Here is a 12,115-nt window from a genome sequence, read left to right on the forward strand (position 1 = left end):
GCTGAAAGGGAAGCTGATTGTTCTGTTGGCATGGGGTCCCTCACCTGTGGGTACAAAGAGTTTTCAAGGTTTGTTTTCCATATTTAGGGTGAGTATGTGTTTAGTTGGCTTTATCAAACATGGCTGACTCTTTTCTCCTTTTATTCTTTGGTTCACAGATTCGATTATATACATTTAGACACAGCTCCAAATAAATGTAATCTCTTCAGAAGACAGTGGGTGATGAAATCATAAAGGCTCAATTCAATTCTCAAGTGTTTCATGTATTTATTCTGTATCTCCTGATTTTGTGTGTGTCACCCTGTGTTTAAATACTTAGCTTTGGCGATAATTATGCCAATAAAGCACATTAAATTAAAAACTGAAATTGAATTGAGAGAGAATTAAAAAGGTCTCCTAAGACTGCTGTATAAGAGGCAGCCATTATAAGCAGTTCTATGACCAGATTTGTGAGCTATTTTTGAGAAATGCACGTCGTTTTCCCTGTGCTGTTGTGGCCTTGGCCCAAGATGCACATTGCCGGGAAGGACGCACTCAACAAAAATGCTCCTAATCCTCCACAAATGAACTCAGAGCTGGGAGGACACTTTTTCATAACAACATCCTCTAAACTAGATTTACATGTCCATGAATTCTTGCCAAGTGAAGAAACATGAGCAGACCTTCATACTGATCAAACAAATGACAGGAACATGGGCAGCCCATGCAGTATCCTGGGGAGACATCACACCATGTAGCTTCAAGCTGGTGTGTTAAAATGGCACTCGCTGTGCTTTCTCAGGTTTTTAACTGCAACGTCAATAGCTTTTCTTTTCATGGCACTCTAGGCGGTCCTTCTGCGATCGATGTTTCTTTGGAGTTTTGAGTTATATAAGCATAATGCTAATCAATTCTTCCCTGTTTGAGTTATGATACACTCCTAGTGCACACACAAAACTAGGAGAAAAAACCTCAACAAATAGACCTAAGAACCATCTAACTAATTCCTGTCTCTACCTGTATACTTGTCAACAAATGTTAATATTCTGGCTGAACCTTCATAATGTTATGGTGTGGGGGCTAGACTGATGTGACGAGGTACCAATGCTACATGGGGCTAGGGCCCTGTCTTTATCAGACAACCTGACAAACCTTACACAAGGTCAAGTATGTGGAAGTCAGTGTCACTGTGCAGAGATAGATATTAACTCAGCAGGCTTAGAGAACATTTAAGTAGCTGTTTTGCCCACTGCACAGTGGCTATCCAAAACTAGCAGTGAGATTAGTTATTTTAGATCAATTTAGTTTTTAGTCGATAAATTGACGACACATCTATATACACTCTTTACAGTAATCCAACATGACAATGCCACTGCTCATTGGACTTGTGAAGGACCAAACCAACTCCAGGGTGTCTACTGATATTAGGGAGGTTTCAGTGGAAGGACAACTCTTGGAACCAGACAAGTTGGGATCAAGCAAACTGTTGTGACAAATTAACGTGGTTAAAAAATGAAATGGCATAGTGTTTTAGGCAAAGAAAGAAATCCAATTGACCAATAATTCTCAATAAACAATGGGTTGACATTTGGCCTTTGGTAAGGTAGGGGTCGTAGGTGATGGCAAGGAGTTAATGTGTCTGGCATCATTAACCCTGAGTAAGGAGAATATGTTGGAAGGAGCCCGAGCGGTGGCGTCCGGCAACAACAAATAACCCAGAGCTGCCATTAATCTCTTTATAAATCCCGAACCCAGCTAACGATTTTATATCCACATGTGTGTGTGCGTACAAGCACAAGAACACATCCACTTGCAGAAGCCACTCAGACACATAGCATTTGATTTACAGTCCCATCAGCGTCTCTATGCCAGGCCGGTCATGAGTCAGAGAGAAAGAGTGGTGAGAGGGAGAGACCGGAGAGACCGGAGAGGCGCTGGACGAGGAGCGATGAGCGGCGAGCGGCGAGCGGCGAGCGGCGAGCGGCGAGCGGTGAGCGGCGTGGCTGAGTCAGGAGTCAGGAGCCTGCTGCCTGCGTGTTTGTGTCAGGCCTGGGCTGGAGAAAAAAAACAATGAAGCTCCTTTCATTGGGGTGTCATAAACTCTGCTTTATTGCCAGTTTGTGTAGCCTTGCAGATTAAGCTCAAAGAGAGATGGCTCATCTTTTTCTGCTCATCTTAAATCCTCCCTCTATTGAGTTTTCTCTGTAGATAGATTCTCCTGGCCGCCGTGGAATATCCCCCGAGTCAGCAGCCGAGGGCTGGAGAGTGATTGTATGGGCAGCAGATTATCCCCACCGGCCCTCATTTAACCCTTTGTACACCAGCGGTGATGTACACAAACCACACTGTTAATGAAGTTGTGGAATAGGAGGCTCATTCATGAAGCCTCATTTCTTTCACATCCTGGACTGAAAATATACATCTTGAGACACACACAGCTTCCTGCACCATTGATTTGTCGCTGTAGTGGTGAGTCAGAGTTAACAAGGCAGCTGGAATATGCTTCTTTCATTTGATCATCATTTCTGATTTTGAATACATGTGCAGTATGACCGGATTTAAACATGCCTACATTATGAGGTCATTCTGAAAAATGATTTTTATTAGGTCTCTTCTAATAGTGGCTCTGTGAATCTAAAAAATGTAACAGCTTGACTAAAGATCTATTTCATGAATGTTAAGGCAGGAAATTAGATTCAGTTGATACAATGGTAAGGCTTTATTTGATGAGTTCCTCCCCTTCTGCAATGACTACCCCAGTCTCTGTCTCACAGAGAGGTTTTCATTTACTACTATCATTCATATTTCCAGTCTCAAATTGCTTTTGTAACCTAGGAAACGTAAGCCTGAAAACTAGTTCTCTAGCTTCCACTGAAAATATATACCCAATTATGAACAACGTTTGGGAACTGTGTCTGCTTCTGACTAGTCTTCAGTGTGAGATGCGGTTCGACAATGATGCTATTGCTCTTCCTAATTATGTCTGACATGTTCCCGCCTCGCCCCACTTCAGTTTCATCCCCTTAAAATCTCACCTCTCCCATGGGCTCCAAGACATAAGTGCTTGTTTTCATTGCCACATCAACAAATCTGTGGAAAATCTGAAGGCTTTTGTTGCGAGGCTGTCCCAGATCAACTGGAAAGCATTCAAATCTAGTCACTGAATTAGGACAAGAGCTTTGGTTCCCAGATACGTTTAAAAAGATAAACACGATTACCGTTTGCCCATCTGTTTTGTTTTATGGCACATTTATTTATTTATTTTTCAGTACAAAAACACAGCAGACGTACACACACTCCCACGTTTTAGTGACCAAGCCACCCAACATGTCCTATGACACAAATCACAAAGACTCTTGAGGTTGCAAAAGAAATAGATTTTGACATTTGATATCAAATGTGGTTTTCTTCATCCCATAACGAATTGTTAGAATGTCCTTGAAGTAATTCAGATGTATTGTTTCTATCAAAAAGGCTCACCGAAGACAAAATTGTGTGAAAAGGCTCATCCCAAACAATTGTGTGTTCCACCAATTGTTTCCTTGTACTAATGAAGTGGCACTACCCTGCCAGCGGACCCACTGAACACACAATGCATATGACCTGGCTTTAGAGGCGGCTTGTTCTGTGTTGGCAGCACACAGGAGAGATGTTGTTAAGCACTGGCAGTGTCACACTATGACAGGGAGGCGATTAGAGTGAGAAGAAAGCATCCATTAGGATTAAGACATGGCCAGGGTGGGCCTGCAGCCAATTCACTTTTCCAATAAGCCATTCATCCCCGAACCCACCCGCCTGCTCCCCTCTGATGCTGGACCCGTCACACCCTCCCCACTAGCACCCCCCCCCCCCACCTCCCTCAGCTGTCCTTTGTTCTCTTCTGTAAACACTCAAAATGGATGGAAAACAAATGAGATACAGCTTCAAGCCTTGGCTATTATCCGCACCTGATCTTCGCTTTGGTGCACATTTTTATGCTGACATTCAGGTTTGCAGCATACTGAACATGAGAAATGGTCAGCACTTGGCCCATAACTCCATGCTCAGCAGAACAAGCCTGCCAGGTCTCTGAGGATGAAGCACAACATTCAAGCCCTGACCACAAAGATCCTGAGAATCTCCCCTTCCGTCGTCTTAAAAATGTCAGCAGTCGTAAAAGAACAGATAAATATACAAATCAATGAACACAAGAAATAAATATACAAATCAATGAACACACAGCTTTGTCATCCCCTTTAAGATACAATAAAAAAGCATCTTTGAAACGATTCATGGTTCTGTAAACAGGCAAACTATTTCTGTAGTTCCACTGTGTGCACCTTCAGAGCTCATCTTACTGTAAATGCAGATCATTGAATTATACAGACTAAATGAAACACAAGACACAAAGCTTCCCGCATGTCGATTCCTCGCAATCACGACTCCAGTCAGCTGTGTGGGTGTTTCACGCCCCTGAGTGGTCTAATTTGTTGTGTAGCTCACGATCATTAAAACTTACCCCGGGCACAGACACCGACTGATGCTAAATCACAGGCAAATTATCTGGAGTCACTGCCTTCAGCATCTTTGCCAGTGAATTAAAATAAGCTTTATGGATAAACTTTAACCTGTCAACTGACTTGAACTGAGGCACAGTGTCTTTTCAGTGTTTAATCATGGGCAGGTATGAAAAATGTGTGATTCAAAAATCAATACTTTAAACGTATGTAAAAAACATGGGAATGACTGAAAAAGTAGTCAATACATCTTTTACTATTTTTTTTATTTCAGTTCTTGGCAGGGATTTGTGTTCGTGATTTGGTTTGTAGCCAACACCTACACTCTTCAAATGTAATGTGGCAGTCCTCTGTCCAGAACAATGAATCAACTATGGAGGGTCCCCACCCAGGAATGTCAGAGAGCAGCTGTGATTAAAGGCCTAGCTAGAAGGTCCTGGCTTCCACCAGGCTGTGGGAGAGGTTCCTGAGTTCCTCCACAGTCTGCACCTGTTTGTAGCCCAGTAGGGCCAGCGTGCTGTTGCACAAGCTCTGCACCGCCCGCACGATGTTGAAATTGAGCCGCAGCCTCCAGCTCTCGGCCGTGGCCTTGGAGTCCCGCGCGGTCGAGTACTTGTACTGCCACTCCGAGGGGGCGCTGACGTTGGTGTTCTGGGCAATCCAGCTCAGCACCCTGGGGTCCATGTCCAGGCCCAGGAAGCGGTACATGTCCCGGGCCTTGTCCTCGGGGTGCAGGGCCAGGTCCTCGTAGCGCAGCAGCAGGTAGCGGCCGCGCAGCCAGGCGGGCCTCAGCAGCCCCGTCTCGGCGGACGCCTCCATGTCCCGGCAGGTGTGGCCGATCTGGGCCAGGTCTACGTAGCGTGGCTGCCGGCCCGTGGCGTTCCAGATCCGCCAGGCACGGAACCCGCTGAACACGGTCATGCGGGAGGTGAGGATGGCGCGCGGGTCACGCACCAGGTGCACGATGCGCAGGTCCAGCCGCGGGTCCTCGCTGAGCGTGCGCAGGTCGCCCACCGTCGGGACACGCACCGCCTTGATGGCCACGTGGCCCCGCTCGCGGCACGCCTCCGACGCCAGGGTCAGGTTGAGGATGCGGCACTTTTTGTGGCACCAGGCCTCGTCTGCCAGCCCGGCCAGGCTTTCGTCGGCACTCTCGGGGCAGACGGGCGGCGAGCAGAGGGCGTGGCTGGAGCTGCGGCGGAACAGGGCGGCCGTCACGTGGTCCTGCGGCTGCGGGTGGATGTAGCTCTCCAGGAAGCTGAGCTGGCAGGTGTAGAGGTTCAGCAGCAGGTCACGGTAGGCCCCCAGCAGCTCCCGCCGCTCCGGCGCCCTCCGCTGGCAGCAGCTGGCGTTGGTGAAGGACTGCCACACGTGGAAGAGCGGCTCGTAGACGTAGAAGATGCCAGAGTGCTGGTTGAGGAGCTGGCCGGTGAAAGAGGATCCGCTGCGCGTGGCGGCAAACAGCAGGATGTGTCGACGCCCCAGGACCGAACCTGTCCTGGCGGCCGCAGTCTCCACGGGAGCTGAACTTTTGTCGCACGCGGATCTCCATCGGGACTCTGGGGAGGTGGGCAGAGAAAGAGAGACGCTGACACAATGGGATCAGGCCTCAGTGGGCGCGGGCCTCATGGACCAAACCAAAACCACCCAATTAGATTCTGTCTGTTGTGCTGGAGTGCAGCCGCAGCTGTTCGAGTGCTGCTTGATCCGCTGTTGAGACAGACCCGATGCTCAGGCATCACAAAGGACCAACACAAGGTCAATCTGAGGTCTTTGTTTGGGAGAAGAAAAACATCCTCTTACCCCAACACGTAACACAGTCTCCTATAATAACTCATAATTACACATCTATTATTCATGACTCACTTTTCTGTAAACAACAACGCAAAATTCATTTATGCTGATTAGTTTTTTAGTACTTTTCAGTTGTTTATTGCACTGCCTCACATACATTAGGGATTTTTATTTCCCCCCCCTCTCAAATAAGCAAATTAAACTGGCAACATAAAAGCCTGGGAAATCAGTTTGCAGGCAACCCCTGAGAATAAACATAATCTGTTTACATGCAAAGTAACGGAGTGTGTAAGCATGCATGAGAGATGGGGGAGGGGGCAGCCTCAACGTGCAATAGAGAAGCTCTTAAAACATTAATGACCTCTACATTTAGTGCAGAGAGAGAAACATATCTAGTCTAATTACTGCTGATGAGCATATGATTGCACATGGGATATTAGGCTGTGCGTGTGTCTAAAAGGGTGGGGGTCTTGGAGAGAGATTGCGCTTTCCACACAGATCCATTGGTTGAAATTGCTAACAGCTGCTCTATGAGACCTGAGTACTCCAGATAAATGATCACCTCTCTTTCTCTCGCTCTTTACGGTGAGAAGGGAATTCCCCGGCTGAGTGCTTATCAATCCTCGCTGCAATATCTGTCACAGAACTCTGCCTAATGTGCCACCTTTTCAACACAATTAACCTGCTGGAGGACCACTTACAGGAAGATGAGAATGTCCGCAGAGAGATATGGAGTCTGATATTCCGTACCTGATTTGGGGTCTGATGTATTGGGGTTTCTGATGCCATTTCAAATACAATGCAGACCTTGTTCCTTCAGTAGTGGTTCTCACTCCACTGCACCCTCTACTGTTTGCTACAGTAAGCTCACGGTCTTATGTCTGCATGTGGTAGTCAGACAGAACTCATGTAAAGCTCTGAGGCATGGCCAGCCATGTAATATGAGGATACAAACAGCAAAGCTGTTCCTAATACTGTGTGGATTACAATTGTGAGACCAATTTCCAAGGCTTAAAACTAGTCCTGGACCAATCTGTGTCTTGATAGAAATTCTGCCATCAACGTTTTGGTTTAAGACCTTTATTCATGTTGTTGATGCACTGCTTATTGTGATGGGTTTCTTGCCAAAGACACATATTTTTTGTACAAATAGACAGCAGGTGGGTTTTGATGTGGATGAAAGCTCCCTACCTAAGGGCACCTACCTTTAGACTGGCGCTCCAGGCAGTGGGAGTTCCCCTGGCAGGAGCTAGGCAGGGATTCCCTGAAGGAGCGGATGGCGATGTACTGCACAGCCAGAGAGGCACACACCAGGAGCAGCAGGGTCTTCCAGGAGCACTCCATCCCTCTGCACCAGCCTACATCCTCAACACTGGAGAGAGAGAGAGAGAGAGAGAGAGAGAGAGAGAGAGCGAGAGAGAGAGAGAGAGAGAGAGAGAGAGAGAGAGAGAGCGAGAGAGAGAGAGAGAGAGAGAGAGAGAGAGAGAGAGAGAGAGAGCGAGAGAGAGAGAGAGAGAGAGAGAGCGAGAGAGAGAGAGAGAGAGAGAGAGAATTTCACAATGTCAGGATTTCACTCAAGAATTCTGCATGCCTATTTATCCAAAGGAAAGATTATTCCAATATGCTTGAAATTCATTCCCCCCTGATAGAAATGGTCAGAAAGTGAAGTGATAAAAGGATAGGAAAATGATTTGCCATTCAAGTTAATTTACTCAGACACATAGAAATACTGTGTGTATGCAATGTATGACTACACCCACTTTTCTCACACACACACACACACACACACTCTCTCACACACACACACACACACACACACTCACACTATCCCTCTCCCTCTATTTCTGTCTCTTTGAAAAACTCAGCCAGGCTAATTTTATCACACCTGATCCTATAGGGGAGTTTAACGGATAGCTGCACCAATTAAATGTATGTAAATGAAATATCTAGTGGGGCTCTGCATTAAATGTATACACAGTCGAATGCATGTGATTCCAGTGTAGTCTTTGATGAAAACAAGCCTGTGGGCCATCTCCTAACAACAGACAGAATGTAAATTGGCATCTCAGGTACGATAAATCTGTTAAATAACAGATCAAATATGTTCTATTTCATCTGTACCTGACACACAGGTACACAGTGTGTTATAACTCACAACCAATGTGTCAACAAACCCCTGCCCTGAATCTCTCACACACAAGCACACACACACACACACACACACACACACACACACACACACACACACACACACACACACACACACACACACACACACACACACACACCTGAATAATGGATCAGAACATCACCTGGCACTGACACAATGAACACCTTTCCCCTCTTCCCTCATTTCCTAAAAGGGCTTCAGCCACCTGTCTCTGAGTAGACCTGAGAGGCGACGGGCTTCAGCCACCTGTCTCTGAGTAGACCTGAGAGGAGACGCTGGAGCCAGCTGCCTTCTACGAAAGACTGGGTCTGAATTCAACAATCACGGCTGATTTAGACTGAAGAAGACACAGGCAGCTTGATAGCCCCTATTACTGGCCCTCATCAGCCATCACACACTGCAAGCAGAGAGGCATCTCTCCTGCCTTTGTTCCTGATACAAGTGCAGGAAAATGGACCATTGCAATCAGAGCTCCAGTTGTGTCAGGCCCGCCACAAATGACTGAGTGAAATTGACATTGGTCCCTTCACATCTCAGTTCTCCTCTCTCTCTCTGCTGCGCTGAATTCACACTGACCTTTGTGACCCCTGTTCACACACGGAGTGTACATTTAAGTAGTGGCAGGCCAATAGCCCAGGAGATATGACTGGCAGCTGAACTATGTGTTTCCCTTCACAACTCGACACACAACAGCACCATTCATGCAATGGAAACAGAGAGGAGAAGGCAAAGCAGCACTACACTATGTCCAGTGCACGGCACCCAGGCCATGTTTAGAAATCTGACACTCTGTTTCACTAGGTGTTGTAATTATATGCAACTGCTGTGGTCCACAGTGGGAGTTGGACTATCTTTGTTTTCATTTTAGAGTAGTAATCAAAGCTAAGACAGACAGAAGCCAAACAACCTCCCTCCACACCCACACCCCACCCAACCACCACCGTATCGTGAAACAACAGCAGATGCCAAATCAGGATTAGAGCAATTAGATTTGGAGCTGTGCATCTTCTCCCTTACCTTTCATATTCCGGGAACCGTCCCAAAGGTTCAATATCTCAGCCACCAGATGGAATCAGCTACCAATTGTTCTCGGAGCGTGCCGTCTATTTTTTATTATTTACGCAAATTAAAGAACACAGATTGCTTTGGATTTGCCATGAAATAAATCCCTTGTGCTGCTTGAGCAGTGGGTGTACTCTGCCTTGGACGGAAACGGTGTGCAGACTTCTATCACACGGACTCAGAGAAGATGAAAGGCAAAGTTGTAATGCCCTGGAACTTATTTATTCTATTTCACTTTTTGGTACATTAGTGGAGAAAATGTATTAATCAAATCCACCAGGAACACTTGTTTAGGGCTGTCACTCTCTCTCTCTTTCTTTCTTTTCTCTCACTCCTCTCAATTGCCCTTTTACAAGGCTCACATTTATATTTTAAAGGGGATATTAGATTATGATGCTCTCTTGAGCTGTAGTGATGGAATGAAAGTTTAAACACTGCTCATCACATCTCCCTGATTGAGATCAGGCTGCCATAGATGTCAGCTTCACTTCTCCTTTGCCTATTCATGTATTCCTCTCCTCCTTTGTCCCTCTCCATCTCTTACTAGTGACCTGTGCTACAGAGCACAATAAAGCTGCATCCCAGAGAGAGACAGAGATAGGCAGACAAGGAGAACGAGACATGTAGAATGTAAATGTGCACAGAGAGGAAGAAAAAAAACCTCTGTAGCCCTATGTTACGTTGCCTCTTTTATTCCCGAGGAGATTCACTTGTCTGTACATTCACTTTACCTTCTTCTCTCTCTTCTAAACAAAGGTGGACAAAGCAGCAGTATTTTTCAAACGAATGGTCAGTTGGTGCTTTCCACACCTGCACATCCTGGCTCAACTCTAAAACAACTTCGTAACCACACTTCAGGGCCGATTTACAACATATTCTGACAGGATTAACGTTAACCATTACAAACAACTGTTAGAGGATAGGTTTGTTCATCAAGTAAGTAGGCTACAGTTTAACTATTACATTTTTTTTCTTCAGTTCTACAATTCATTTACAATTAATGTTGTTACATCGATACAGTTTCAGACAACAGAGGCGCTGCAATCTGCTATTTGTTTAGAGGCAAGATATGACGACCGATATGACGAACCAGTTAAGTGTCGACAGGACTATATGCGCGAGGTTTCTTACCCTGTACACACGGAGCGCAGCGGTCTTCCCAAATTCCCGCTCTCAGTCACAACACAAGCTCATTCTGCCTCAGAGGCGAAGACAAACACCGGCCTGTCTCCGAAGGCAGTGGAGAAGGATAAGCATCCCTTTCCTGTCTTTTCGCGCAGCTCTCCGCCGAGTCAGGAGTGAGGGACAGACAGCGGGCACTCTGCTTTGGGTGTCAGAGGGGCAGGCACTTTCTGTGGTCTCGCACTACCTGAGTACACTCACATGGTTGGAGGCGCGCGCTCACGCACGCTAGCACGCAAGCGCATAGCTTACACACAATTAAGTTATTCCAAATTGAAAATAATGGAAATGTGTGGGGTTTTCATCATTACAGCATCTTGTAACCATTGGATGTGTTTATGCACTTAACTTTCGTAATCTTGAGAAACAACTGTTACATTATTATAATGTAATCCTATTTTTGTCCTGTTGATGCAAGCCCAGCAGGTATGCCACTTTGGTCGGGTCCGTCGCCTGCCCAACACCAGCCTACAGTCAAAGCAAATTAATTTCATGCAAAGCTTCGTCTGTGTTCGATCTAAATTAACCTGATCTCTAATTCCACTCCAATGCCAGTAAGTCTGATCCAGCACCTTAGAGTAGGGTACTGATCCATAACGTGTAAAACGCCTTCCAAAAAGGTGAAATATCCTTCCAGAATAGAAGAAAATGACAACTGAACTTGATAAAATATCAGAATGTTGCCAGGTGCTGGGAAAATAACCAGAATGTGTTTTTTTTTTTGACAAGCTTGTCAGGAAATACATTATATGTAAGCCTGGGTTGATGTTACAGAATATGCATGAAAGGACTGATGAAAAACACATCACTTGGCTTAGAAATGTAAAATCCAGACACTGGAGTGTAGAATTGCTGGATCAGGTCTTAGTAACACCAAGGAGGTTTAAATCTGCTTAGAATCATGTGGAATTTTAGCTAGAGTGGATGCATCATAGGAGCTAAAGGTCTTAGCTGTCAAATAATTTTAATCGGTTCGATTTAATTTAAAAAAAATGTGATGGTATGGAGATTTTAGGATGCAAGATGCAACTGGTTATAGGTATTTGTTGTATCCCTTTCTAATTCAGAAAATTATTAACTCTGTTTTGATTGTATGATTTGAATGATTAACCCTGTCTTTTGAAACCCATCCATCCTGTTTAATACTGTGGTCAGGTGATGGCTTTTGCGTTCTCGCCGTGTATTGATCACTCACAGACATAAGCATTCAAACTCTGCTTACTGAATGGCTATTGGGGATGGCTTACATACGCGGATGTACTCAGGGCTCACAAAAATGCCAAAACACAAGAAGAATTAGCCCACACTAGGGCACTCTTACACACACGACTCTAAAATAGCTAACTTAAAATACACATTGACATTAACAGAAAGGGGAAATACCAATCACTCGAATGTAGAACATTAAAAACATGAATTCTGCAGACATCAA

The 12,115-nt window shown here is 45.5% G+C and overlaps 1 protein-coding gene across 1 annotated transcript; it reads right to left on the reverse strand.

Moving 5' to 3' along the window:
* Nucleotides 1–3,839: 3,839 nt before the first annotated feature.
* Nucleotides 3,840–10,904, reverse strand: si:ch73-62b13.1 (Carbohydrate sulfotransferase 1-like). Its single transcript, XM_031564344.2, has 3 exons — nt 10,633–10,904; nt 7,475–7,641; nt 3,840–6,034 (listed from the first exon to the last, which is right to left on the reverse strand). Exons 2-3 carry the CDS (start codon nt 7,611–7,613, stop codon nt 4,902–4,904), a joined length of 1,272 nt encoding a protein of 423 aa, XP_031420204.1. The 5' UTR covers nt 7,614–7,641; nt 10,633–10,904; the 3' UTR covers nt 3,840–4,901.
* Between the last annotated feature and the right edge of the window lie 1,211 nt (nt 10,905–12,115).

The sequence above is a fragment of the Clupea harengus genome, chromosome 3, assembly GCF_900700415.2.
Source record: "Clupea harengus chromosome 3, Ch_v2.0.2, whole genome shotgun sequence".
Classification (NCBI taxonomy): domain Eukaryota; kingdom Metazoa; phylum Chordata; class Actinopteri; order Clupeiformes; family Clupeidae; genus Clupea; species Clupea harengus.